Genomic DNA, 26787 nt, shown 5'->3' with positions numbered 1-26787 from the left:
AAGCTTATGGCACAATAAATCTGTTAATCTTTAAGGTGCAACAAGACCCTTTGTTGCTTTCAAAGCAGACAGAGACACAAGATTTACCCACTCTGGAAGAATGGCAGATGAAGGTGATGGACTATATGGAATTGGCAGAAATGACTGGCAGAATCCGAGACCAGGGAGAAGAAATGGTGGAAGAGGACTGGAATAAATTTAAAGACTATCTACAGAAATACTGTAAAATTAATGAATGTTAAAATGATGTTGGACTGAAAATAAGTGGTTTTGGTATTAAGGCTAATAAGAATATGTAAATATAGATAGATATTTGGATGAAAATATATAGTTATAATAGGTTAAGATTATAGAGTAAAGATAAATGAAAGAGGGTAAGGATTTGCTGAAAGGACTTTGTAAACGGGAATACAAAAGGGGAGATGCGAGGAGGTCAAGGAAATAAGCAAATGAACTTAAAGATATTGAAAAATGGATTATTTCTTTTTAAGATATTTTTCTTTCTTTTTTCTCTTCTTTTTTATTTTTTCAACTATCGGTTTTTTAGGTCTGTTTTTTGGTAACTTTCTTGTTAGCTGTTGTTCTTTTTTCTTTTTTCTTTTTTGTATGTGTAATAGTTGGTTTAATTATTTTTAACTTTAAAAAAACAACTTATGTTTTGTATGTGTTGTGTAAAATCTTAATAAATATTATAAAAATAAATAAATAAATAAAACTCACATCATCCCTGATAGTTGGGCCATGCCTGCTAGGACTGACAGGAATTCAGCAAAATAAGGAGGATTCAAGGTTACCCAATCCTGCCTTGCAAAGTCAAGATACACAGTAGGGCAATGTGACCTATCTATTAGGACTAACCAAACAAACATAATGAACAAGCTTTTAAGAGCTCTGAATCAGGCCGGATATTAAGCAAAATTAGGCGGCAGTGCAGAGGAGAAAATGTTGGGGCGGGTGGGAGCTGGCATAATATTAAAGCCCAAACATATGCAGACTGAAACAGGCTTCAAATGGATTCCACGAATTGTTGTGCTGCCTTGGATTAGATTAGCTTCTGCGAAGTGCTGAACAGATTTTCAAGCTGTCCTGTGGGCTCTTGTAACAGAGAAACAAAAATGGTTAGTTCCTGATCTCGCAGTTACGCAGATCTGCCTATTCAGAACACGCAGGTCCTGTAGAAGTCATAGAAAATAAACGGAGAGAATACGTTTGCAAAGCTGGAAATTAAATTTTAGTTCATCGGTAGGTAAAAAGTGAATAGAAACTGTTAACAACTTGGACCAAAACCTAGTGGTTGGGTGTGTGTGTGTGGTGTGTGTGTGTGGTGTGTGTGTGGTGTGTGTATAGTATTCAGGAGTTTTTCTTCCTTCTAGAAACAAAGGTTTGCAGGTTAAGGGTTCAATGTTGAAATGGCAAAACTTAGTGGAAGAGTAAGAAACCAAGAAGAAAGAACTTTTAACAAAGAATGGGGAAGATCTGTAGCTTACCCTGGTGAAAACTTGAGGTTCCCGACCCCTATGGTTGCAATTCGTGGGCAGTCATTTAATTTTATCCTGATTCTAATTTTTAAGCTACATTTTAATCAATTGTTTGATTGTGTTTTAATGTATTTGATATTTGATGTTAGCCCCCTTTAGCCCGGTCTTGGCCGGGGAGGATAGGGTATAAATAAAATTTTATTTTACTTTACTTACTTATTTGAAAAATCATTGTAAATAGCTAAATTTATTAGCAAAATTAATTTAAAGCAAGCGGTTAAATGTATTTATTAAGGAAAACACAGGGAATAACTAATAACTGGAATTAAGTGGGAGATGCAGTAATGAAAATGAAAACATAAGAAACTACAGAAGGGGGGACGGAAGTCAAACTCTGTATTTTTTATTGGAAAGTCTGATTAGTGTGGGTGATTGTTAAAATTTTCAAAAAATAAACAAATATTTAAAATAAATAAAATAAATAAATAAAATAAAACACTAATCATTCTTGGTGTGGAGGGCAGAGATTTTCATTTATTTTATTCTGCTGCTGCCACTGTTGTATAAATATTCTCACACCAGTCCAAATAACCCTGCATACAGCTGCAAATGATAATCTCTGCACAGTCACCCGTACAACAGATTTTGGGATTACAGGAACCGCAAAGTAAAGCAAACTCAGAAGTGGGGCCAAAGTTCAAAACGTTTGGGGAAAAACACTGCTTTAGAAGGGCTAGGCTATTCCAATGGCTGCAATGCTAAGCATGCTTATTAATCATTTCCTATTTATCCCAATCTTTCCCCCAAAGAGCTATAGGTAGTATTTGGTTATTTATTTTTATTCGTATATTTATAATCTGCACTTTCATAAAAGAAAAGAAAATCACCAATAATAATAATAATAATAATAATAATAATTTTTCTTTATACCCCGCCCTCCCCAGCCAAGGCCGGGCTCAGAGCGGCTTACAAGCAATAATAAAAACAAGTTGAATGATTACAACTTAAAAACAAAATTAAAATACAACATTAAAATATTGAAACATTAAAATATTAAAATGTAGCCTCATCGCAGGAGAAGGAAAGGAAAAAAGAAAGAGAGGGAGGGAATCAAATTGGCTCCAAGCCAAAGGCCAGGCGGAACAACTCTGTCTTACAGGCCCTGCAGAAAGAAATCAGATCCTGCAGGGCCCTGGTCTCATGAGGCAGAGCGTTCCACCAGGCCGGAGCCAGAGTTGAAAAGGCCCTGGCTCTGGGTGAAGCTAATCTCAGTGGCATAGCGTGGGGGGTGCAGGGGGGGCCGGCCGCACCGGGCTCAACATCTGGGGGTTAGGGTTAGGGGGCGCAAATCCACGGGTTAGGGGGCGCAAATTACTTGCCTTGCCCCGGGTGCTGACAACCCACGCTACGCCACTGGCTAATCTAACTTCCTTAGGGCCCGGGACCACTAGGTCAAAAGCATTAATTAAAACATAATTAAAAGCAGCAATGAAACAACAAATCAGTACAGATTGCTCAACATGAGAAAATTGTGTATTTATGGTAAAGTATTGCAGGGAATGTTACTGAAGTTAATTTAGCTCTGCCACTGCGATGTCAACCAGTAAAGTTTGTGGCTGATTAGGAATTTGAAGCTAGGTTCACATCTAAAAACAACAACAAAAACCAGGATTGTGGGGAGCATTTTAGAACTAGAAAAGATGCATAAAGGGCAACACATAATTTTCTGAAATTTGCAACAGCAAGATGGAGTGAGAGCTACTCACTTAAATGGCTTTTAATGGGGGATGACAGTCTGTCAACAGCAGCCACTTGCCATGTGTGCGATATCCAAAATCTCCAGGACCAGCAGTCCTGGGGAGCAACAGCAAGAAAGATTATTGCCTTCAGGGCTTTCTGGAAAAGGTGTGTGGTTGGCCATTGTAGAGGAACAGAATTCTGGACCGATCCAGGTGGACTATTATGTCCTGTGCATCAAATAATAGATGCAACAAACTTTAAAATACAGACATTCAGTACAAAACACCTTGCTATATAGAGCGGCATGATAAATCATCGCTGGCATGAGGGGGAGATGGGAAGCTGGAGGGAGTTAACATAGAACAGATAGCATCATGATCTTTCAAAGGAATGAAACTGAACTCTTTAAAGTCCTGGATGATGAAGAAAAGAGTGCTTCAGGGTAACTGCAGTGTTGAAACTTGTTCCCTTTTATCAGTTTAGGGCAGTAAAACTATAAGTGAGTGTTCAGAGCAAGGCTGATCTTGGCGGCCGTTTAAAAGCCTTGGCTCCATTGCCAATTTACTCAAAGTGTGAACACACATCACCTTAATTAAAAGTTTTTTAATTATTATTTAGGAGGTTTTGAGGTACGAAAGGATCTCAAAGCCTTTTTATTGACAGCACAGCGTTCTTTTTTTAATTTCCATATGCTTTAGTCTCTTTTAAGGAGAATGTGATCACTTTATCAAGAGGGCAGAGTGTGTACTTTTTTTCAAATATTAGCTCATTAAGAGAAATGGTCTTTTATATTAAATGTGCATACCAAAGGCACAACTCCTGGTTTCTACACTTCTTGAAGGCATCTTAATTTTTAAAAAAGAAGAGTTTGTTTTCCTGCTTGTGTTTTACATTTATTTTCCTGGTAACAGCCATTAAGAATGGCAATTTACTGTTGGACCTATTTGGATCACTTAAAGGTAAAGGGACCCCTGAACATTAGGGCCAGGCTGACTCTGGGGTTGCGGCGCTCATCTCGTTTTATTGGCCGAGGGAGCCGGTGTACAGCTTCCGGGTCATGTGGCCAGCATGACTAAGACGCTTCTGGCGAACCAGAGCAGCGCAGAGAAACGCCATTTACCTTCCCGCCAGAGTGGTACCTATTTATCTACTTGCACTTTTGATGTGTTTTCGAACTGCTAGGTTGGCAGGAGCAGGGACGGAGCAACGGGAGCTCACCCCATCGTGGGGATTCGAACCGCCGACCTTCTGATCGGCAAGTCCTAGGCTCTGTGGTTTAACCCAGTGCCACCCGCTTCCCTTACTGATCACTTATTATTTTTTAATACTATGGCATCACATCTGCCCATAGGCCAGTCCTACTATTCACATGCAGCTGTGGTCCTGCTTGCAAGCTTCCCGTGGACATCTGGTTGGCCAGTAGATGCTGAACCTCATGTCAATGTCCATGTTAACAGGGATATAACAAGAGTGACTTTGCAGCCCAATCTGCTACATGCTTTATTATGAAGCAAGGAGGAGTATATTAATCAAGAGAAATTATGATGTTTAGAATCATCACTTAATTCCATAATTCATGATATGAAGTTACTAACAAGAATTCCTTCAAAGTGTTAATTCTATCATGCAATAGCAAGCTATCACTCAGCTTCGGAACACATTTTAAAAAGCAAAGCCTGACTAGCTTTTCAGATACTTTTTAACTGAATAACTTTCTGAAGAAATGCCTGAACTGATAGTATAATTTTGAAGTCTTGCTTTTTTTCCCTTATATTTTACTCCAAGAAGACCCATTTTTAAAAAATGTGATCCCATTGAGATCCCAAGATGAAATTTTGCATGTAGCTCTTAGAAATATTAAATATTATCATTTGAAGTCTTATATATTGTTATATTTGACTCCAAGATCCATTTTTTTAAAAAAGTGATCACATGGAGATCCCAAGATGAAATTTTGCAGGTAGCTCTTAAAAATATTAATCAATACTTTTTTTGGAATTGTTAAACCACATTGATTTTTAATCACTTTTTAAATTTTGTAACTTAAATTTAAAATTTAAAGTAAGCCCACTATGTGACATATCATATTAAAACCCATGAAGTTCTGAAGAGGTTGGTGTTTTTAGTTTTGACGTATCTCAATTCTGCGCTGAGCTTTTTTGTGTAGGCCAAAATTGTCATTTTTTTTTTTGAATTTTCAAATCCTCATAACTCTCAAACAGGATGAGATAAAAAATTTAAATTGTAGATTTAAAGTTAGTTTTGATCATTCAACAAGTGTACAAAATATTAAGAAAATTGGATGACATGAGGTAAAAAAGTTGGATCACTTGATGAACCATAGAATCGGTATACTGGGAATAAATTTTAAGTGCCCCTTGAAAACGTATTAAGCGGGGAGGTGTGTGTGTGTGTGTGATATTGCTCATGTCCACAATTCCAATTCCTCCCTAAAATAATCTCTTGTAGATTCCACTATGAAAATGTACCATTGCTAATTGTTCAAACAAACGTTCACGATGCATTCAAAGTGATTTATCCCTAGATCTGGGGAAAGCATAAAACACAATTATCCTACATATCTGCCTTTGCGCTAGTGAATTAAGGATTGCCAACCATAATCCTGCAAAGGTTTACACAATTTTGCCCTTATAAAGATGGGCTTGGTGGTGCACGAAACACCGCTGCCGAACACTTGATCAGCTACCAAAGAAAAAATCCCATTTCTGCTGTATACAAATTAACTCAAATTTAAAACGAACCTTTTTTGTCTCATTTCCCCATCTTATTGTATTTAATACACCACCCTTTCCTTCAGAATTTTAACTGGTTGCATCGGAAATCAAAATGAGTTCCACTTTAGTGTTTGGAAGTGCTAACTTGAGTCAAGTTCCTTTAGTCCTTGAAGAACATGAATAAAGTGGTAACACTGGTTATGTACTTAATTTGTTCCGGAGGTCCGTTTTTAACCTGAAACTGTTCTTAACCTGAAGCACCACTTTAGCTAATGGGGCCTCCCGCTGCTGCTGGAGCACGATTTCTGTTCTCATCCTGAAGCAAAGTTCTTAACCCGAGGTACTATTTCTGGGTTAGCGGAGTCTGTAACCTGAAGCGTATGTAACCCGGGGTACCACTGTATATAATAACCATTTCAGTCCAACTCTTGCAGATATTGTCACATATGGTTACTACAGAGTAGTAGTGTGAACTACAGAGTAGCGTGAACGGAGTTTTCCAAAGGCAATTTGTTAATTTTAAGTCCCACCAAATGCCGCTATTTTGCCCAGGCTGCTTGTACAGTCAGCACCTCCCCGAACCGTAAAAGTGCTGCTTTTTGGATCCAACAGGTTGTAGCAAGTGGCTTATGGTTATACTGGTTTCCAATTATCATGAGAAGGATAAAGGACATATGCAAGATACTGAAGCTTTGCCCATGTTCATTGGCAATTGCATTTACCCTCTTGTTGGCTTTGGTTTCTATCAAGAATCACCACACACTTTGCAAAACCCACAGGCTGAATCTGAAGTTGCCCTCCCGCTTACAGTGGCTGTTTTACGACTCACACGACATTATCAGGCAAGAAGAGTGAAATCAAGTCACTGAGCTACTTGTGGTGGTATAGAAATAACTTCACAGTTCTGTCAGCATGTTTTCCTAATAGAATGCAGTTTGTATGTTATTTTCACTAATATACAGTGGTACCTCGGGTTACAGATGCTTCAGGTTACAGCCTCCGCTAACCCAGAAATAGTACCTCGGGTTAAGAACTTTGCTTCAGGATGAGAACAGAAATCGCACAGCGGTGGCGCAGTGGCAGCAGGAGGCCCCATTAGCTAAAGTGGTGCTTCAGGTTAAGAACAGTTTCAGGCTAAGAACGGACCTCCGGAACGAATTAACTACTTAACCCAAGGTACCACTGTATACACATTTATACACAAAATTGCTAATGATCTACCTATTTTCACTCTCTGCAAAAGTGTGTGTGGTTCATTAGTAATGGCTATTTTCCTCCTGGTCACAGTTCTTTAGCCATTTTCTTTAATAAGGTGTGTTGCACAATGAACATACTGCTCAGCTCCTCATTCAGTCAATGGAATAAACATAGAGCAGGTTTTGAAGTTGGGCGAGTGCACTTCTGCTCACAAAAAAAGGCTTTCAGTCTTCACCTACAGAAATACCCCCCCCCGTGTTGTGGGGTGGTCTCCAAATTCTGTGGTTTATATTAAGGGTAGAGAGCTGGAGGGAGGAAAGGAAGGTGCAGCCCCATTCTACATTGCTCTGCTCACAGGCTGAATCTGATACAACCTATACTATGCCTAAGATGCCTAATATTATGCCTAACAGCAATCAGCTTCAGAAAGTTGGAGGGCCTTCTATTAACTAAGTGGAATGGACTACAGCCAAGCAAAAATTCATGCTGGTGGAATATTTTTAACGCTGTGTTGTTATACTGTTGTAACCCATCATGGGACCAAGAGTTTCTGAGGCAATTACAGCTACATACTGAAGCACCGTTCTAAGAACTTTCAAAAACTTTAACGGGAAAAGAATTCATTTTACATCCAAACGTGGCTCATCTAGTTTAATTAAAAATGACATATCCTTATAACAGACATATCTGTTGAACATGTTGTATCAGACACTACTTTAGGGACCATAGCCTAAGCTATATGGTTTTCCTTCAGGTGGAAGTCTAGAACAGAAGATTAAAACACCGGCTTCACTAATTCACATTGTGCTTTCATTTTAAAGTCTTAAAACAATCTAGATCATGGGTAGGCAAACTAAGGCCCGGGGGGCGGATCCGGCCCAATCGCCTTCTAAATCTGGCCCGCGGACGGTCCGGGAATCAGTGTGTTTTTACATGAGTAGAATGTGCCTTTTTATTTAAAATGTATCTCTAGGTTATTTGTGGGGCATAGGAATTTGTTCATTATTTTTCAAAATATAGTCCAGTCCCCCACAAGGTCTGCTGACCCCTGATCTAGACAGTTATCAAGACAAGATGAGCCACCTGCAATTATGTGGTAAAATTACTCAAGTGTTAATGTAGCAAAGATACAAGTCAAACAAAAGACATTTATCCATAGGAAATTGAAAATAAGGTTCAACTTGCTCCATGCTGCCTTTGTTAGGTCACATTCTGCTATAAAACTACCATTCCACAACACTGGAATAAAAATGGGAATTCAGTTCCATACCTGACATTTCTAGACACAATGGTACTTAAGGTTAACACTGAAGTATAATCTTGTTACATTTCTTTATAAAAGAAAATATTACAACAACCTGGAAGGGTAAGAAGATCATAGAGATAGACAATGCAAAAATATTTGCTGGACAATTGAGGGCAAAATGGGATAAATCAAAGGCCATTTCCATTACACAGGCAATACAATTTTATTGTGTTTTTCCATCAATTGCAGCAAAAAAAGTGTTATAAACCAAATGAATAATCAAAGGAACTTAATTCTCAACAATTCTTCAAGAGAGATTATGTTCTAAATTTCACCTGGAGGGAAGAGATGAAAAAACCAAATATATAGTGGGATAAAGTCTTTTTCTGTAACCAATTCAATGCCTCCCTAAAGCATTAAGGCGACTGAGGCACCTTACTGCAAGTTATGTATCATCTCCTCTTTGGCAATGAGATGTGTAGTTTTATTAACTAGAGACATCAGTGAATTGAGCTTGTGAGACCAGTCATTGAGCAAGTTATTTGGGTCCTTGGGTCTCTGAAAGTTGATAATTCCTGCCAGCCTATCTACTTTTGCAAAGATGGTCTTATTCACCACTAAGTTGGACAAAAATTCTTCAGATTCCTGTAAAGCAAACAAACAGCACTGAATTAGGTGATAAGATTTTAAAAATGGCTTTGAGTGACATTTTATTGTGTCTTAGGGGAATTCTTCAAGAGAAAAGGGGGGGGGAATAAATAAATAAATAAATAAATAAATAAAACAAGACAAAGATATCCAGACTTTGATTTTGTTCCACTGAAATGAATACATTTCAACTTCATTGGTTTGGCTATCTCGTTCTTATGTCAAACAGTTCTTTAAAAATTGTGTCTCCAGCGATGCAACTATATTGAATATTCTCAAACCAAGATGTAGCACGGAGGAAAAGTACTATTGCATGTCAAGGAAATCTTGTGTGACACAGGCCAAAGTTATATTTGATAACAGTGTTGCAGAAAGGTTAGCTGGTTAAGAGTGTATTTGAGATCATGTAATTCCATATAATGTCTTCTGCAACAGATGCTGAAGAGCAGGTTCAACTAAAAAATTCAAACAAAAGTGGTTCCCGAATACCCCCCCCCCGAGACCACTTGAAAATTGCTGAGAGTCTTGACAGACCACTTCGTTTTCTGCCTGTTGTAGCAACTGCAAAGTGCTGTGCTAGATGCTGTATGATTTTTTTATCGTATTTTTAAAATGCTCCTTATATTTCTTATATTCTAAAGGTAAAGGTACAGGGACCCCTGACCGTTAGGTTCAGTCGTGGCCGACTCTGGGATTGCGGCACTCATCTCGCTTTATTGGCCGAGGGAGCCGGCGTACAGCTTCCGGGTCATGTGGCCAGCTTGACTAAGCCACTTCTGGCGAACCAGGGCAGCACACGGAAATGCCGTTTACCTTCCCGCCAGAGCGGTACCTATTTATCTACTTGCACTTTGACGTGCTTTTGAACTGCTAGGTTGGCAGGAGCAGGGACCGAACAACGGGAACTCACCCCATCGCGGGGATTTGAACCACCGACCTTCTGATCGGCAAGTCCTAGGCTCTGTGGTTTAACCCACAGCGCCACCTGCGTTCCCCATTCGTATATTCTATTTTACTGTATTTACTCTAAGCGCTCTTCACAGGCACATCGTGGACCATCTGAATGAAACCTGCAGGTGACAGTTTTGGAAACAAGAGAATGATACAAAAGCCCTCAGCAATTCTGAGAATCCCTTACATCAATTGATAAATCCAGAAGTTGTGCCATTCTCTTCATGGTGATTCTGGTGTAATATTTTGCCATTATTCTAATATTCTAAAAGAAAAGAAGAATAGAAGGTGATCAGAAAGTAGCAGTTGAAATACAAAAAAATATGCTGTAATGAAATCAAGGGCTGATGTAGCACAAGCCAAGCAATTATATAGTTTTGGTATTTGAGCTAGTATGTAAGACACTCTCAGATTACACATGCACACAGCTAATCAGAAGGGACTATAAAATAACATAAACCTACCTTAATCCCCAGTTTCCTAAAATCTTTGATATACGTATACAGTAGTACCTTGGAAGTTGAATGGAATCTGTTCCGGAAATTGGTTTGACTTCCAAAGCTTTCAAAAACCAAGCGCGGCTTCATATTGGCTGTAGGAAGCTCCTGCAGCCAATTGGAAGCTGCGGAATCCCCATCGGACGTTCGGCTTCCAAAAGAATGTTTGAGATATTATACTGTTACACCACACACACACACTCACAGGTCTTACACTTTGCTAGAATATGTTAACTACATCCTGACTTGAGCAGTAGCTCCTGACACTTTTTTTTAATAAAACATTTTATAAATAGGATGATTGTCAGAAATAGTATTCCTCCTAGTCCTAACTTGTTGCTAGAAAGCAGATTGAACTTACATGCTCCACAACTCGGTTTTTTAAATCTTTCCATCGCTTTTCACCTTCCTCTGTGTAACCAAACACATCTGTTGCAGGACTTTCTAGAGAACCTTCCCTTAATTCTTTTCCATATTCCTCAACCAGGGTAGTCCAACGCATCAATTCCATAGTGGTAAATAATTTTAAAAGATCTCTGTTTGGGGGGGGGGGAATGAAAAAGCCTCAGTAAATTGTTGGTTGACAACACAAGTTGTTCTGCTTCACCTTAACATAGTAGGTTTGCCTTTAAGATTTCTGGCAGCATTAACAATGTATTTAATACAGCAGTTTCTTTTTGATTATTAATATATTAGAAAACTAATTCAGAGAAGTGCACTGACACAGTATACAGAAATGTATGTCCATGTTCACTGCAGAATGTACTTCAAGCATGCCAGTTCTAATCTGGTTTGTTATAAACAATATGTGAAAGTTTGTGAATGTAAATCCCTACTTGTATGTGTAATAGCAGGGTACAAACTCCTGGGTCATTTTACAAACTGTCAGGGGTGAACAACCTGTGGCCCTCCAGACCAGCCAGAATGGCCAATGGTCAGGGATGATGGGAGTTGCAATAATAGTCATAGGTTCTCCACCCTACCTTAAATAAACCTCTTGACTAGCTGGCTTTCACAACATTTCAAATGTCACACCAAATTCTACGGGGATTGTTTCTCAGTATATTAGCATGCCAACAGGAAAGCTACATACTTGTACTTAGGAATGTCTTCTAGTTTTTTATCAGTGCTTATTCTGTGTACCAGGTCAGACTGTTCATTGTCATAAGGTGACAGGATAACATAGAGAACAACACTCTTCAGTGCCTGTTTAAAAGAAGATAGGAAGAAACTTGATTTTGTAGTTGAACAAGAGGCAGCAATGCAAGAAAGCAAACAAACACACAAAGCTGAAATCACCAGCTTGATCAGAAGACAACCTATGAATCTAACTTTCTGTAATTTATGGAGAGTTTTAGCCAATGGCTACACAAAGAGAAAGTAAGAAAATGATTGCCTGCATGAGCTAACACCTGCCTGTGAAACCATTGGATACAACCCAAAGTACTAAAAACAACTCCACCTTATAGGATCACACAGGGAGCTGCAAGATGCTACATCCGTCATCAAATCCAATCTCGTGTTGCAAGCTGGAATCTTATTTAGAACCAGCATTTTAAAATTATTATACATTCCTTGCTCTTTAGGGACACCCTAGATTATTATTATTTTTTTAAATGGAAGTAATGATTCATGTACAAAAAGTAACATGCAAACAATAAAAAGGCAGTCTTGCATTTAAACGAATTCCTTCCTTTGGAAAGCTGTAATGCAAGTTAGCAGGCATTAAATCAGCCCCCACCCACAATCTGAAGTAGGACTATACTGTTTGCTTGATCTGCACATTTGAAATGGATGACAGAGATTTTCCAAATATAACCAAAGCAAGGAAGATAATTCAGGTGATGCTGGTTTCTTGACCCACGTGCAAAAGTGGGAGCAGATTACAAGGAGTTCTTGCCTCCTTAGCAGCTTTCTACACCTCACATTTATGAGAATCAGGCCCATTTCAGATGCTTACTGAGTAGATACTGCAGTGGATAGTGGTGGAGTAAAAGCCCAAAGATCTGTCTGAACGTAAGTCTTCAGATATTTTCAGGTACAGTGGTACCTCAGGATGCAAAGGGACCTGTTCCGGAGCCCTGGTCGCATCCCGAACGCAACGGCGCATCTGCGGGTCGCCGCTTCCGCGCATGATGTCATTTTGAGCGCCTGCGTATGAGCGAGCAGCAAAACCCGGAAGTAACGCACTCCATTACTTCTGGGTTGCCATGGAGCGCAACTCGAACACGCTCAACTTGAAGCACATTCAACTCGAGATATGACTGTAGTCTGAATGGAATCTACTCCACTGGCACAGCTTTAGCTATAATGTAGTCAACAGAAAATACAGTGGTACCTCGGGTTAAGTACTTAATTCGTTCTGTAGGTCCATTCTTAACCTGAAGCACCACTTTAGCTAATGGGGCCTCCTGCCGCATCACCGGAGCACAATTTCTGTTCTCATCATGAAGCCAAGTTCTTAACCTGAGGTACTATTCTTGGGTTAGCGGAGGCTGTAACCTGAAGCGTATGTAACCCAAGGTACCACTGTAAAGTTATGGCTGTGACCAATTGATATGGGGGGGGGGTCTCACAAAGAAAACTAAGCCACATGAAGAAATTCAAGAAAGTGAAATCTTGACCACAGTGCAGAAACAGCAGTCCTCTCCAAAACAATAGCAAATGATAAAAAAGGAGAAAGGTAAGACATTCCTTTACGTGTTATTTTTTGCAGACAATTGACCAGGTTACAGTGTTTTTGCTACTTTCTCTTTCTGTCTTTTTTTACCTGCTGCCACTTTTCACCTTCAGCCTGGATGCAAGGAGTATCGTAAATGGCTCTGTAGTGCTTACAAATGGAAAGGTAGGAACCTTCATGTTGATCCAGTTGAATCATTAAATTGTAGTATTTCAGTTTTAATTTCTGAAATGTAACACAGTGTCAGGTTAAACACAGAAATGGTTGTAAAATTTCCCCAATGTGACAGAGAAATCCACTTAAAACATGCCCATAACATCCCCTAAACCAGCTTAGTATAAGTCGTCCACCACCAGACTTACTTCTGTGTTTTCTTCCTGGAAAAATTTGGTGTTAATTTTTTTGCTAATAATTTGAGTTCGGATATAGTCTTTCACAGCCAGACAAAGTCTCATCTGCTCCAAGATGAACTCCACACGTTCCTTCTTCTCCATTGATCCATAGGTTTCCACCTAAAATTCAGAATGTATTAATACTTTATAGACCGATATGCAAAACTAAAGCTTGCAAGGTAGAATTATCCATCAAAGCTGTCTTGCAGCTAAATTGTAAGTGTACAGAAAGATGGCTTCTGTAGGCATGCAAATATAGTTTACATGCCAGTATTTATGCTTGAGTTAAAGGTAAAGGTACCCCTGCCCGTACGGGCCAGTCTTGACAGACTCTAGGGTTGTGCCCACATCTCACTCTAGAGGCCGGGAGCCAGCGCTGTCCACAGACACTTCCGGGTCACGTGGCCAGTGTGACAAGCTGCATCTGGCGAGCCAGCGCAGCACATGGAACGCCGTTTACCTTCCCGCCGGTAAGCGGTCCCTATTTATCTACTTGCACCCGGAGGTGCTTTTGAACTGCTAGGTTGGCAGGTGCTGGGACCGAACGACAGGAGCGCACCCCGCCGCGGGGATTCGAACCGCCGACCATGCGATTGGCAAGTCCTAGGCGCTGAGGTTTTACCCACAGCGCCACCCGCGTTACTTGAGTTAGTATACTTTAAATTTTTAAACTTCAGGTACTGCTGTTCTTAGAAAAACTTTGAAATTTAAAAATCTTGGGTTGGATTCAACTGAACTGCTGTTCTAGAGAGGAAGTCAGTTCAACAGGACTTCTCCCCACCAAGCTGCATGGGAGGGCTGGAAGAACCCATAGTACAGTGTACGGTGGGGTAATACTAATAAGACTACTACTTCTTCTTCTTCTTCTTCTTATTATTATTATTCAAAGCCCATCTGGCTGGGTAGAAGGGAGAAATGCTTCCAATGACAGAGAAGGGAGAAATGCTTCCAATCACCTTACCACAACACTGAATTCCACTCCCTGATTTGTATTTATTGTTGATCTGCAGATAACTTGTTTTGCATACCCTATATACTGTACAAATTTCCATAACCAGACTTCTATTAATTTGTTTTCATCAGACAAATTTTCAAGACTTATGAAAATTGACATCAACCTTTAGGAATTTAAAGATGTTTTACCAGCCCTATTATACTAACAGCTCACAAGAAAAACACACCCCTGCCCCATAATATTCAAGTGATTATTTAATTTCTATACTGCTTAATATATTAAAAATTAAGCAATGTGCAGAAAACTGAAGCAAAAGACAACTGAAAATATTACAAAAAAGTTACATTAATGCAAAGTTGCTATTAATATAAATCAGTATCAATGAATTTTCCTTCTGACACACCCTCCAGGTTCTCACCCAGGGTTCAAACAAACTCTCAGAATGAGAAGAGTTCCTGGAAACAGCAGACATCACGCTAGTCTCTCACTCTAGTCTTGCTTTTTATGGGCAGTTGCAAATTGTACTGTACCTTTTAAAATACAACTGGAAATAAAGTAACCTGACACCATTGCAGCCAATAGCTGAAGGGTGAAAGCTTTTTCAAACTGTTTAAGGATAGCAAATAATAACATTCTGTGATAAAAGAAATTCAATAACTAATTCCAATTTTTATCCATTTAAGAACAGTAAGTTTGCCCCTTGAGCAAACTAGAAATTTGTAATAATTGTACTAGAAGTCTGAATGGTCCAAGTACATTGCAACATTTAGTATGGGGCCCCCAAAATGTACAGTGGAACCTCGGTTTTTGAACGTAATCCGTTCCGGAAGACCGTTTAACTTCTGAAACACTCAAAAATCGAGGATCAATGGGTGGTTGGCAAAATCCATTGAAAAAAATGGGAAAGCACGCAGTGGAAGGCATTCAACTTCCGAAGTGCATTCGAAAACGGAAGGAATTGCTTCTGGGTTTGCGGTGCTCAGCTTCCGAATCGATCTGGGGTTCCACTGTATTAACAATTTTTTATGAAAAACAATCTGCATAATTCAGCTAGAGAACCTTTATTGGTTCTGGTTCTTGACAAAAATCAGTTTAGCACATCAGCCCAGAAAATGAGGTTATAAGAATATTATTAGAAAGCTGGCAATCGTCACAGCAACAGCACCTAAGCTTTGCAGCGATTTCTACAAAGTGTGCAAAACAGTCCCAACTGAATTTGTCCCGTTTTCCAGTCTTGCCGCAGCGTGCATGTACACACACTCAAGCTCCATCCCAAACCTATCTAAACAGTCCCACCTACCCCACTACAACGCAGTGAGGAACGAAAAAAGGTCAGGAAAGCCCCATTGTGTGGATCCAGCCTAAAGATGGTGACCAAAAGTTCCTGGTTTGTTAATTTTTTCCATTTCTACTACAGTGACAATTGAAGCAAGATTTTTTTTAAAGTATATTTAAAAAAAGGATTAAAGTTGCAGTACTTCAAACAATGTCATGTATTCCAGCATATATACTCCTTCACCTGAAGTTCTTGCAGAATTGAAGCAGCTTCTTTCACGTCACCACTCTGCTCTTTTATTGTTGCAAGAGTATTGGTCAGCCGAGCCCTTTCAATTTCAACATAGATCTAAAAAAGAAGCAGAAAGCATTTAACTTTATGCAGTATGTTTGGCTCACACAAACACTGCGTGATTTGCCTCATCATCACAAACTATGGGGCGGGGGGAAGCTGGCGATGGCACTGCTTGCAGCCATAGGAATGGGCCTTTCTTTATGGGCCAGGAGAGAAGGGTTCCAACTTCCATTCCACCACAGTGTAGCAATGGGCTCCTGGTGATGGACTCTTACAGGCCACAGCACTACTGCTACCAAACCAAGGGCTGCACTCTCACTCAATAATCAGGCCAGCCCCCTCCTGGCTCCCCCATGTAGGGCTCATTCGTGGCAAAGCAGCATCCCAGGATTTGTCAGAACACAATTAGGAAAAATTAATGCCCAAGGCCAGGCTTCCTCAACCTCGGCCCTCCCGATGTTTTTGGCCTACAACTCCCATGATCCCGAGCTAGCAGGACCAGTGGTCAGGGATGATGGGAATTGTAGTCTCAAAACATCTGGAGGGCAGAGGTTGAGGAAGCCTGCTCAAGGCTAAGAGGGAAGACCTTAGATAATCTTTTTCATTTATTTCTGTGGGTACTGCAAATATGACCTACTGCACATATCACACAAGTGGACTTTTGCTTGTGTAACAGGATTTATCCTTCTGCTCTTCCCTCTGCAGTCTTCCCCACCAACAATCGGCTCTGAACAATCAACAGGAGCTGCTGTCTTAAGATTCAAGAGTGTACACAAGGGAGTCTTGAAATAAGTGCACGGTTCTTTAAAAGGAAAAATACTTACCTTTCCTTCCGTAACCATACGCAGCGTATCAATTAAACGCAGTTTGATTGGTAGATCTGTGATCTCTTCAACGTAAGTACAGCACTGCTGGACCATTTTAGCAACAGCCTAAAACAAGTAATGAGAAAACTTGTAATCTTATGCCAACATAGCCTTACATAAATAGGATTCCCATTTATCCAAACACTATCTTTTATGCAGTTTCATACCTGTCAAAATGGAAAAACTTTGCAATTAAAAATGGTTAGCCACATTTGACGTGAAAAGTGAGTTACCACTAACTCTTTGCTTCTATACTTAGATATAAACCACAATGAGCAGACAGCTCTCATGCAGGATGCTGCTCAAATGCTTCCTCCCATTTTCTCACTTTAGCAGCTTTGCTTTAAAGGTGCTAAAACAGATATTTAGTCTAAAAGACATTTTATGCAAAACAGCAGAACTTGCCTATATCCTAGTGACCTCCACTAGAAGAACTCCTTCTGTATTTCTCAGTGACCAAAGCTTGAGCTCACAATACAGTTAACATAGGCCTTTACATTATATACTAGCACAATATGTGGCTTAGGTAAATTATAAAAGCTGTGAGCTTCCCCTCCTGTGCAACAAAGGCCTTCCGATAGACCAGTGTTTCCCAACCGGTGTTCTGCGGCACACGAGTGTGCCGTGAGACATCGGCTGGTGTGCCGCGAGATGCCTGGAGGGAGGCGGGCGAGTCGGGCGGCGAGAGGCGGGGCGGCGGCGAGGAGAGGCCGCGCCTCCTGCTGCTGCCTGGCGCTCCTCCTCGCAGCCGGCAGCGCTGCCTGGGCGCCTCCGCGCGACTCTGCCTCGCTGGGTTTGGTCTCCCAGCAGAGACGGGTCACACGCGCCCCTCCCTCCCTCCCTCAGCCTGCGCGGAGGAAGAGCCAGAGAGAGGCATCGCTCCTGCGCGGCGGGAGAGGGAGCAGCCGGAGCGATGCCCCTTGAAATCTTCGCCCTGCCTTCTTCTGGAGCCACGGAGAGCCTCTTAAAACTCGTCCGTCCGCTTCTCTCCCTGCCAAGAGGCGTCCAGCAAGCCGGCTTTGCCAGCGGAGCCAGCCTTGGAACAGACCCATCCGTCAAGCGGGGATTGTGCGTCCTCCTGGACAGAGTGTAAGCAACCGGGTTTAATTTGGGTTACGCGGAACTCCAGCGCTCAGGGCGGGAGTTTAGGAAATCCAATCGGGTGGCGCCGCTCTTCCTTGGGACCCCATGGGGAAACACTGGGGACCTACTTCTAAGCAAACGGGTCTACACGTCTCTCTGCCCCCCCCTTTAACCTTTAGCTTCAAAGCCAGAGCAAACCAAGGCTAAATCCGTATTTACATAGGATAGCTTTCGTGCGTCCCTCCCGGCGTGACGCTGCGCGCTGACGTCACGGGGCGGGGCTTTAATGGTGGTGTGCCGCGAGATTTTTTTTCAGTAAACAGGTGTGCCGTTGCCCAAAAAAGTTTGGGAAACACTGCGATAGACCACTACTTCAATTTGTTTGTGTCACACTTTAAGTATATCAGACTTTCGGTGAAGGTGCCAAATGTCATTGAGGCAAATTCAAAAATGTTTTTATTTTATAAAAATAGAAAAAATAGTAAGTTTCCAACAAATTAGGATTTTGGTTTCTTGGATTTTTCCAATACCCAAAGCACAATTTCTTCCCAGAGTTAGTGTTACTACTGTGGACCTGATTGAAGAGTGGAACTTGGTTGTCTGCATCACACATGCACATGATGTATCAGATGTATCCTTCCTTCATCATCATCTCCCCCTATTAATGTAGCATCTTTTCTCTAAGATGGTTCATGATCTGCAGTGCTTTACAATACTACCCCATCTACTTTCCCATGCTGATGGTTCATTGCTGTCTTGCATATGGTGCTAAATCATAATGTAGAACTGCCATAACATGTTATACCCGTAACATTAAACATATACTTTTAAAAGTAGAGTATTCTGTGTATACAGTACAACACATATCTAATGTAGTCTCCAAAAACTTTGATGGAGGAAATTTCATTACCTCCCTTAGGCACTTTACTTCAAAGTCTAAATGTTCATAGAGCAATGATGTTTTACTTTATGGATATTTTAAAATTTTAAAATTGAACCCATGCAGGCTATTCCCACCCAGAGCTGCAGGTAAAAGTCCTACATGCTGATCTTTAAATCCAGAACTACCATCAACATCTTTCATTAAAAAATTGTGCCTCAAGGTGAAATAATTCCTTTTCCTCCTCTCTCTTTGCTGCTCTCTCCCCTCTTGAAATGTCTCCAATCTGTCAACGATCACCGTAGCAAGCAAAGAAACAGAACAGGCCAGAACATTTTTATAATGTGTGGTGGGACTTTTATAATTTATACCAATACAGCTAACCTCCAGGACTCTTTGGTGCTACCGATGTGAGAAATATGTGCCTCTTTATGTTTCTACTAACAAATGTTGTCTCATATCTTCTGATTTTGTTGAAAAATTAAGAAAATGGCCCTCTTTGCCATTTTTGATATTTTTGCATTTGTTTTGTATATTTATAAAATAAATTTAAAAAGGAAAAGGAAAAAAGCTCAAATATTCTACCTGCCAGCCAACCAACCAACCAACCAACCAACCAACCAAGTGAGCATGCCTGGATGGTATTGAACACTTTGAACCACGGAAATATTGTATGTCTTTTGTACACTATCATTTATTTTAATCCACTTTCCAGCAAATAGATGGTCAAAGCAAACTAACATCTATATGAACAGCCATCATTCATTAGAACAAATGTAATTTTTTTTTAAACCCTTCATTTTTCAAGAAGTTATATAGCTGAGAAAATAGAGGTTTTACTTCTGGATACAAGAAGTATCAGTCTATCACGCCCCCCCACCTCCAATAAGATAAAAAATTACCTACACATAACTCTAAAACACGTATCTAATTTATCTGTAGAGATTAAGCAGTTTGTTAACCTTATTCAACAGTAATAATTTCTGGATGCAAGTGTCTCAAATGTATGGATGCACACATATTAAACATATTTTCACACTAATTGTGGCTTATATCCCTGTGGTGTTGTTCAAAAATAAGCAGCAAGTCTTCCCAATGAAGGAGGGGGACTAAACAAAAGGAAGCATAGCATGCTCTTGCCACAACTGTTGTATGAACAAAGTAGTCAAGCGTACACCATTGAGTAACATATAATGTGTACGTTACAAATTCAGGACATCTTCATAAAGCAACCAGGGTTGGAGGGCCTGCAGGACTACAATATTTTTTTGGGGTGGGCCGTGGGCCACAGGGGGAAGAAGAGAAACTCCCACTGAGCAAGCAGGCTGGCATTATTGGATGTTGCCCTAACATATATTCACTCCAAACCTATGCCTTATAAAGCATTTCTGAAAAGCCCAAAGCTCTTTTATTGTCTATATTCAGAATATGCATGCATTATTAGGCTCTTTTGAAAGCTCATTGCCAACTTCACTCTATAAACCACAGCACAATTAAGATGTTCTATTGACAGTTGCCAGGATATTAGTGACAACTAATATTATCAAGAACAGCAGGGGAAGCCTCCAGTGTACTTGCCACAGGAATAGTGAACTATTAAAAAACCACCAGCGGCACAGACACTACTCCCTTTTTCAAAATGACAACAGGCTGCAACTTTGTGATATGCAGCACCAGTGTCATGGATGAGAGCAACTGCTGCAAACTGCACAAACCCTCTGCCCACTACTCTTCTCCTGTAACCCTCCTTAGGAGGCAGTCGCTACAAAGACACTTTACAGGAAGACTAGGTGCCTCCTGTTGTTGGCTATAAGGAACAATGATTGATTACCAAACTCAAGAGATAATATACGGACACAAGGTTTTGAGCACCCCACACTTCTTACGGCTTAGCACAATCTTACCTGCTTTAACTGACTTCTCCTCTTTGACAGAATAATAATATTTTCATTAAGAGCATCCCAGTCTTTAGCATCGTAACACATTTTCACTACAGCAACCAGAATTCGAGATGTGGATATCATATCAGAAGCCTAAAAAACAAAAGTATATACTTAAGCACAGACGTTTCTACAGTGTAAACACAAAGAAAGATTCCTAGCACTTGCAAATGGAGTAGCGCTAACAAAAAAAGTCACTAGCTATTAATGGAAATTTGTTCTCAACCCCATAAGACAAGCTGAGGCCCACAAGTAAGAGAGCAATCTGGATTACATAAAGCCAAAGCTAAGGATCAATTCACTCTTCTACTATTCACATCAAGTAAACTTACCAAAGAGGAATAGTGCCAGTGTGCTAAAAGAACAATGAACATCTCCCTTTTCTTCCTTTTCCTATTCCTACACACTTATTCTTTCTTCCACAAGAGTGACTAGATGTATTTGCACATGGGGCTCATATCTAATGCAGCAGCTTCACTGGCACAAGTGACTTCAGTGCATACAAGGGAACTTCCTTTCCTGTCCCCTCCAGCCCCTTGCAAGCCCTCCAAATCAGCTGTGGAGCAGATATGGGGGGTACATGGGCGAACAAAAGGGTATGAAAGTTCTGTTGTGACAGTGCAACCTCTCCGGTGCTACACTGAACACTATATGGTCCTGTAGGCTGTGGTAACAAAGAAAAACTTTTTTGCACCCTCGTTTCTGCAATCATAGTTCTTAGAATGAATAAAAATCCCCACCGTTCATATGCATGCATTGAAAGTCTGGGAAAAGATTCACCATTTTGACCCTTCAAGAGAGCCAAGTACAATAGGATGGTTAAAAGTCATTAAGGGGTGACAAATTCATGCTAGATCATGGGTAGGCAAACTAAGGCCCGGGGACTGGATCCATGAATCAGCGTGCTTTTACATGAGTAGAATGTGTGCTTTTATTTAAAATGCATCTCTGAGTTATTTGTGGGGCCCGCCTGGTATTTTTACATGAGTAGAATGTGTGCTTTTATTTAAAATGCATCTCTGGGTTATTTGTGGGGCATGGGAATTCTTTCTTCTTCTTTTTCCCTCCAAAATATAGTCCAGCCCCCCCCCCACAAGGTCTGAGAGACAGTAGACTGGCCCCCTGCTGAAAAAGTTTGCTGACCCCTGTGCTGGATGATATATTCCATGAATAGGAGACTTTTAAAATGAACTTTTAAAAAGCAATGTTACTCAGTATGCTGTACTTACAGTTCGAGTCTGTTTTTCCAAGGAAAGCAAAGTCTCAATTGCTTCTTGAAGCCTTCCATCCTAAAATACAAGCAAAAAGTACTAAAAATGTACCACATATCCAATATGACATTTAACAAAGCTAAGTTAAAATAAGTCGTCCTTATTGTACAGGTTTTGAAGGTAACAGGGCCCAATCATGGCCAAATCAGTCACGGCCATCAATCAATTTTGGTTACTTCCCACTACAAACTAGAGGATTTAAATACATTGCAAAATATTGTTTTGTAGGTTTCAATTGGAATTAGTCTACAATTCTAACCTCACTTACCCAGGAGTAAGCCCCACTGAATTCAATAGGACTTCTGAATAGGACTGCAGTTAGTCATGACTAGACCAATCTTTCTTAAGAGACTTACAGAAGTTATAAGAGGCTACTGAAGCCAAGTCTTCAGCCATCATTTATCTAGGTAAGTGTTATCAAAAGCTCTTTTGTGATGTATGTACGGTATTCATATACAGTAGTACCTCAGGTTACAGACGCTTCAGATTACAGACTCCGCTAACCCAGAAATAGTACCTTGGGCTAAGAACTTTGCTTCAGGATGAGAACAGAAATCGCACGGTGGCAGCGCGGCGGCCCCATTAGCTAAAGTGGAACCTCAGGTTAAGAACAGTTTCAGGTTAAAAATGGACCTCCAGAATGAATTAAGTTCTTAACCCGAGGTACCACTGTACACAAGAGGAAATTTATGGACATAACTGTTGCTGTGCAACCCTTTTTGCCAGATGCAAATTGGATCCCTGGCTTTTTGAAAAGCAGTGAACACACTCCCAATTTGCCTGGAATTAGCTAGTTTTCTAACTTGGAAGCCTTGTTGCTTAAAGGGAAAGGTGCTGCTATAAGAGAGCCCTGTCACTGCCTATCCTGTTCCCTGTGTTTAGTAGAAATTATGGTAAGCAAATGAAGCTCTACAGTTACTCAGTTGAATCCTGAAGCAACAATCAGTTCCTTCATTCCCACTAGGGTGACAGAAGGGTAACCTGTCCTCTAACCACCTCAGAGGACCAGCAGCCACAAATTTATCACAGCCCAAGAACAAGTCCAGCTACAATTGCTACTTGCCCTGTTTGCTGGGAGAAGACAGCAGACTAACAGTATCCCAACCAAGGAAAAGAGCAGTGGAGAATAATAACAACAACAATAATAATTTTATTGTTTATACGCCGCCCATCTGGCTGGGTTTCCCCAGCCACTCTGGGCGGCTTCCAGCAAAATATAAAAAGAACCCCAGTGAAGTAGTGGCAATACTTCAGAGAATAAATGACAGGAGCATCATCAGAAAAATAAGTTCTGAATTAGCTATTTTCACTCTAGAAATTAAAGCCACTATATTGCTTCTTGTACTATTGTCATAGGAGCCCCAGTGCTATTTATTAGGAAATGAATAGAAAATACAGTAACTCTCCTACAGAAATAAAAGGTGCATTCACTCCTCCTTTGGTATCTCCTGTAACTATAGTCAATGCAGATTTGCAACAAAACTAAAGGACCATTCTAAACAGTGCAGCACACACCATGGAGTTATGTACCTTCAACAAATGGTTCAGAATCTTTATTTGCATCAGTCACTAGCCAAAGCAATATGGTTTAAAAAGAGCAACAGAGGTTTAAAAGTAGCCACAAATCTTAGGAAGGACACTAAAGAATAACTTTGCATTGATTACATCTCTCAGGATAACCATAGGCCAGGCATGGCCAAACTTGGCCCTCCAGCTGTTTTACAACTCCCATCATCCCTAGCTAACCAGTGGTCAGGGATGGGAATTGTAGTCCCAAAACAGCTGGAGGGCCAAGTTTGGCCATGCCTGCCATAGACCTAATATTGGTAACACGCACTGCTCAATGCAGCTTTGACCATGGCTGAAAGCAAGATAAAACAATCCACAGTACACTAGCGACTTTATCAAATGCAGCAAATATTTGCAACAGTGCAATGTCAACTCGAGACCTGCATCCTTATTCCGATCATCACCTAACTATAGTCGCAAGCTCTCTCCCTCCGTCTCTTTGCCTATTTCCATTCTTCCAAGCTACTCGGGTCCAACATTTTAATTTTGGCCGCAAGAGGCTGTCCCGGTGACACAAAGCTATCGCGACCAGCACAGCCCCTTAACTGATTATTGGGAAGTCTCCCTTGTCCAGAATAGGGGTGGGGAGCGCGAAATGGAGCAGCTTCATCCCGGTTTTGAACCGCAAATGTCTCTCGGATTGTGCTGCGGGGGAGCCACTTTCTGCGGCCGCCCCCTTCCCCAAACATGCACGTCCCTTTTGCAAAAGGATCCTCCCGTGTGACTCCAGCCGCCTGAGCAGGGGAGGAAACTGGGCCCATGACGATACAGTACAGACCTTCGTAGCCATCGGGCCATGCTCGGGGGCACCGCGGCTTCGCCCAACGCCGGCGACCCCCTTTCCCGAGCACCCTCCCACCCGTCCTCCCTTGGCTGGGCCCAACTGCCGCCGGCTGTGAGCGACGCGGCCTAGGCCGGCCCGCCGCGCCATGACTCAGCCCCTCCTGGGCCCAGTCCCTCACCCGGGCCATCTGCTCGCACTCGGGCAAGCGCTGGTCCACGGTGGCGCTGTAGTCCACCTCCATCTTCACAATGCGGCCATCGGCCCGCTCCGCGTCGCCGTCCGCCATGCTGGGCCCGCGTCCGGCTCCGAGTCTCCCGCAGCTTCTTCACAGGCAAAAACCGCTCGCTCGGTCTCCCTCAGAGAGAGACACAGACACTGACTCACCGGAACCGGAAACCCTTAGGCGCATAGGCGCTTACAAAGACAGCTATCCCAGGAGGACCCCTCCCTTTCCCCGCTCTGCTCTGAGAAAAGAGCAGCAGCAGCAGGCACTGCGGTAGACACCTAAAGCGGGCTCTGCGGTTCTTCCCGCCTCGAGTGATGGGGTCCTTCTTCAGGGTGAGAGGCGGAGGCCGAGAAGCCGGAGATGAAAGCTGAGGCGTTTGAAAATGCCCAATGGGACACTTTTTTATTTTTAACCCCAGTAAACTGACATCAACTGAGACACAAGCTGCTGCTGCTGCTAATAATAATAATAATAGTAATAGTAAAAATAATAATAGTAGTAATAATAATAATAATAAATTTATTCACTTCAGTGGTAAAAATAAGTAGGTATATTGGGATTATTATTAGACCCAGGTACTTTTGATGGACAAAAGTTTCATCGTGTTTTTAATATTCTGTTGAGGGCCGCCCAGAGCGGCTGGGGAAACCCAGCCAGATGGGCGAGGTATAAATAATAAATTATTATTATTATTACAAAAAGAAAATTTTCAATGGCAAGCGGTTGGAAATTTGAGGAGACCGCTCGCTACCGTGCCATCTTCCAGAGAAGCTTCATTGTGTAACCTACGCTCTGTAAAAAAACCCCACAATGAAAGGGCCCTGGGTTCAGGAAGGATGTCGGCCGTTCTAAAGTCTTGTCAGACAGGCTACTCGGAAGGAAAAGGTTAAACCTGCTTCTGTTATTATTGAAGGCCTTGCTCGTTTTCACAAATGAGGGTGCTAAGAAATGCCCTGTTCTGTTCTGGATATGGACACTCGCCGCCCCCAGAGTGCCCCACTGAAATGAATCAATTATTTTTTTATTTGAGTCATTAGATTTATATATAATTGAGAATGCGGCTCAGTTAGGCACTTTGATTTCAGGGGGGTCTGTGAAGAAAATACCAACACTTGCCGTATACTCCAAAGAGCCTCGCACCTTGTCTCGGTGACACATCACCTGTTGCGAGTGCAAGAAATTCCCATGTCAATCCCTGGCAAGGACTGGGAAAGGCCCTTGTCTAAATTGTTCTTAATCATGGTGACAATACTGAGGTAGACAAACTGTAAGACAGACCTAGGTTCCTAATCAGCGGCACAAGCAGGTTTTTTTTGGCATGCATAGACAGGTAGAGGAGGATCCAGTGGCTAGGAACGTGCTGTTCCACTTGTACTAATGCTGTTGCGCATGATAGTCCTTGGTTCAGTAACGAAGAGATGAAAAGATGCCGGAGCACGAGAAGTTTCACACAGTGGTGTAGGTAAGGTACACCACACAGATTTCATACACACCACTTACAATCCATTTGCACTTCCCCTCCTGCTGGATTGCATGTGTGAAAGGCAGAAATGCAGTTTGAAAAGCTCTCATGTGAGATTTCTGGGGTTCCAGGCTTGTTTACCCCGGGTCTGTGTTTCCTTTTGAGAATGAGACATAGAGGAGACTGTGGTGTCTTTGTGATATATGGTTTATTTACACATATATACAACCTGAGCCTATGATGGAGGGGTTTGCAGCATTAACTCCCCCAAGAGTGTCTTGCTTTTTCCGTAGACGCAACTATTAAAACAGAATCACAGAATTGTAGAGCTGGGAGGACCCTGGGCGTCATCTAGTCCAACTCCCTAAGCCATTCCTCTCTCTAGATTGCTGACTTTAACAGCCTGCAACCTCCCCCCCCCCCCCGCATCCAGCCCACTTTAAACCTCTAAACCCTGCCTTTTGTTCTTCTAACTAACTCTGAGCTGAAGGAAGGAGGGTCCCCTCCCATTTGTTGTCTGGCACATGGTCCCTTCTCATTTAGCTTTCCTACTGGCCCATTACCTTCCTTTTGTCTTCCAAATGGTCAATCACCCCAGGCAATTTCCTGATCAAGAA

At 41.5% G+C, this 26787-nt stretch overlaps 1 protein-coding gene across 1 annotated transcript; it reads right to left on the bottom strand.

Annotated features, from left to right (window-relative positions):
* Positions 1 to 8594: 8594 nt before the first annotated feature.
* PSMD12 (proteasome 26S subunit, non-ATPase 12) lies at positions 8595 to 24902 on the bottom strand. The gene is made up of 11 exons (XM_083490253.1): positions 24661 to 24902; positions 22088 to 22147; positions 20823 to 20951; positions 16914 to 17021; positions 16039 to 16143; positions 13535 to 13684; positions 13263 to 13397; positions 11586 to 11698; positions 10854 to 11028; positions 10183 to 10260; positions 8595 to 9041 (listed from the first exon to the last, which is right to left on the bottom strand). Exons 1-11 carry the CDS (start codon positions 24766 to 24768, stop codon positions 8832 to 8834), a joined length of 1371 nt encoding a protein of 456 aa, XP_083346379.1. The 5' UTR covers positions 24769 to 24902; the 3' UTR covers positions 8595 to 8831.
* Between the last annotated feature and the right edge of the window lie 1885 nt (positions 24903 to 26787).

Source organism: Podarcis liolepis (genome assembly GCF_965112155.1).
Source record: "Podarcis liolepis genome assembly, chromosome: 2".
Taxonomy (NCBI): domain Eukaryota; kingdom Metazoa; phylum Chordata; class Lepidosauria; order Squamata; family Lacertidae; genus Podarcis; species Podarcis liolepis.
This window is presented reverse-complemented; position numbering and strand designations above follow the sequence as displayed.

Excerpts from the sequence above, each read along its gene's own strand:
- PSMD12 (XM_083490253.1), bottom strand. The coding sequence starts at position 24,768 with ATGGCGGACGGCGACGCGGAGCGGGCCGATGGCCGCATTGTGAAGATG. Across the intron at positions 17,022-20,822 it reads GGAGAAGTCAGTTAAAGCAG|GCTGTTGCTAAAATGGTCCA; the intron begins GTAAGATTGTGC and ends TACTTGTTTTAG. Across the intron at positions 10,261-10,853 it reads AAAACCGAGTTGTGGAGCAT|AATATTAGAATAATGGCAAA; the intron begins GTAAGTTCAATC and ends CTTTTCTTTTAG.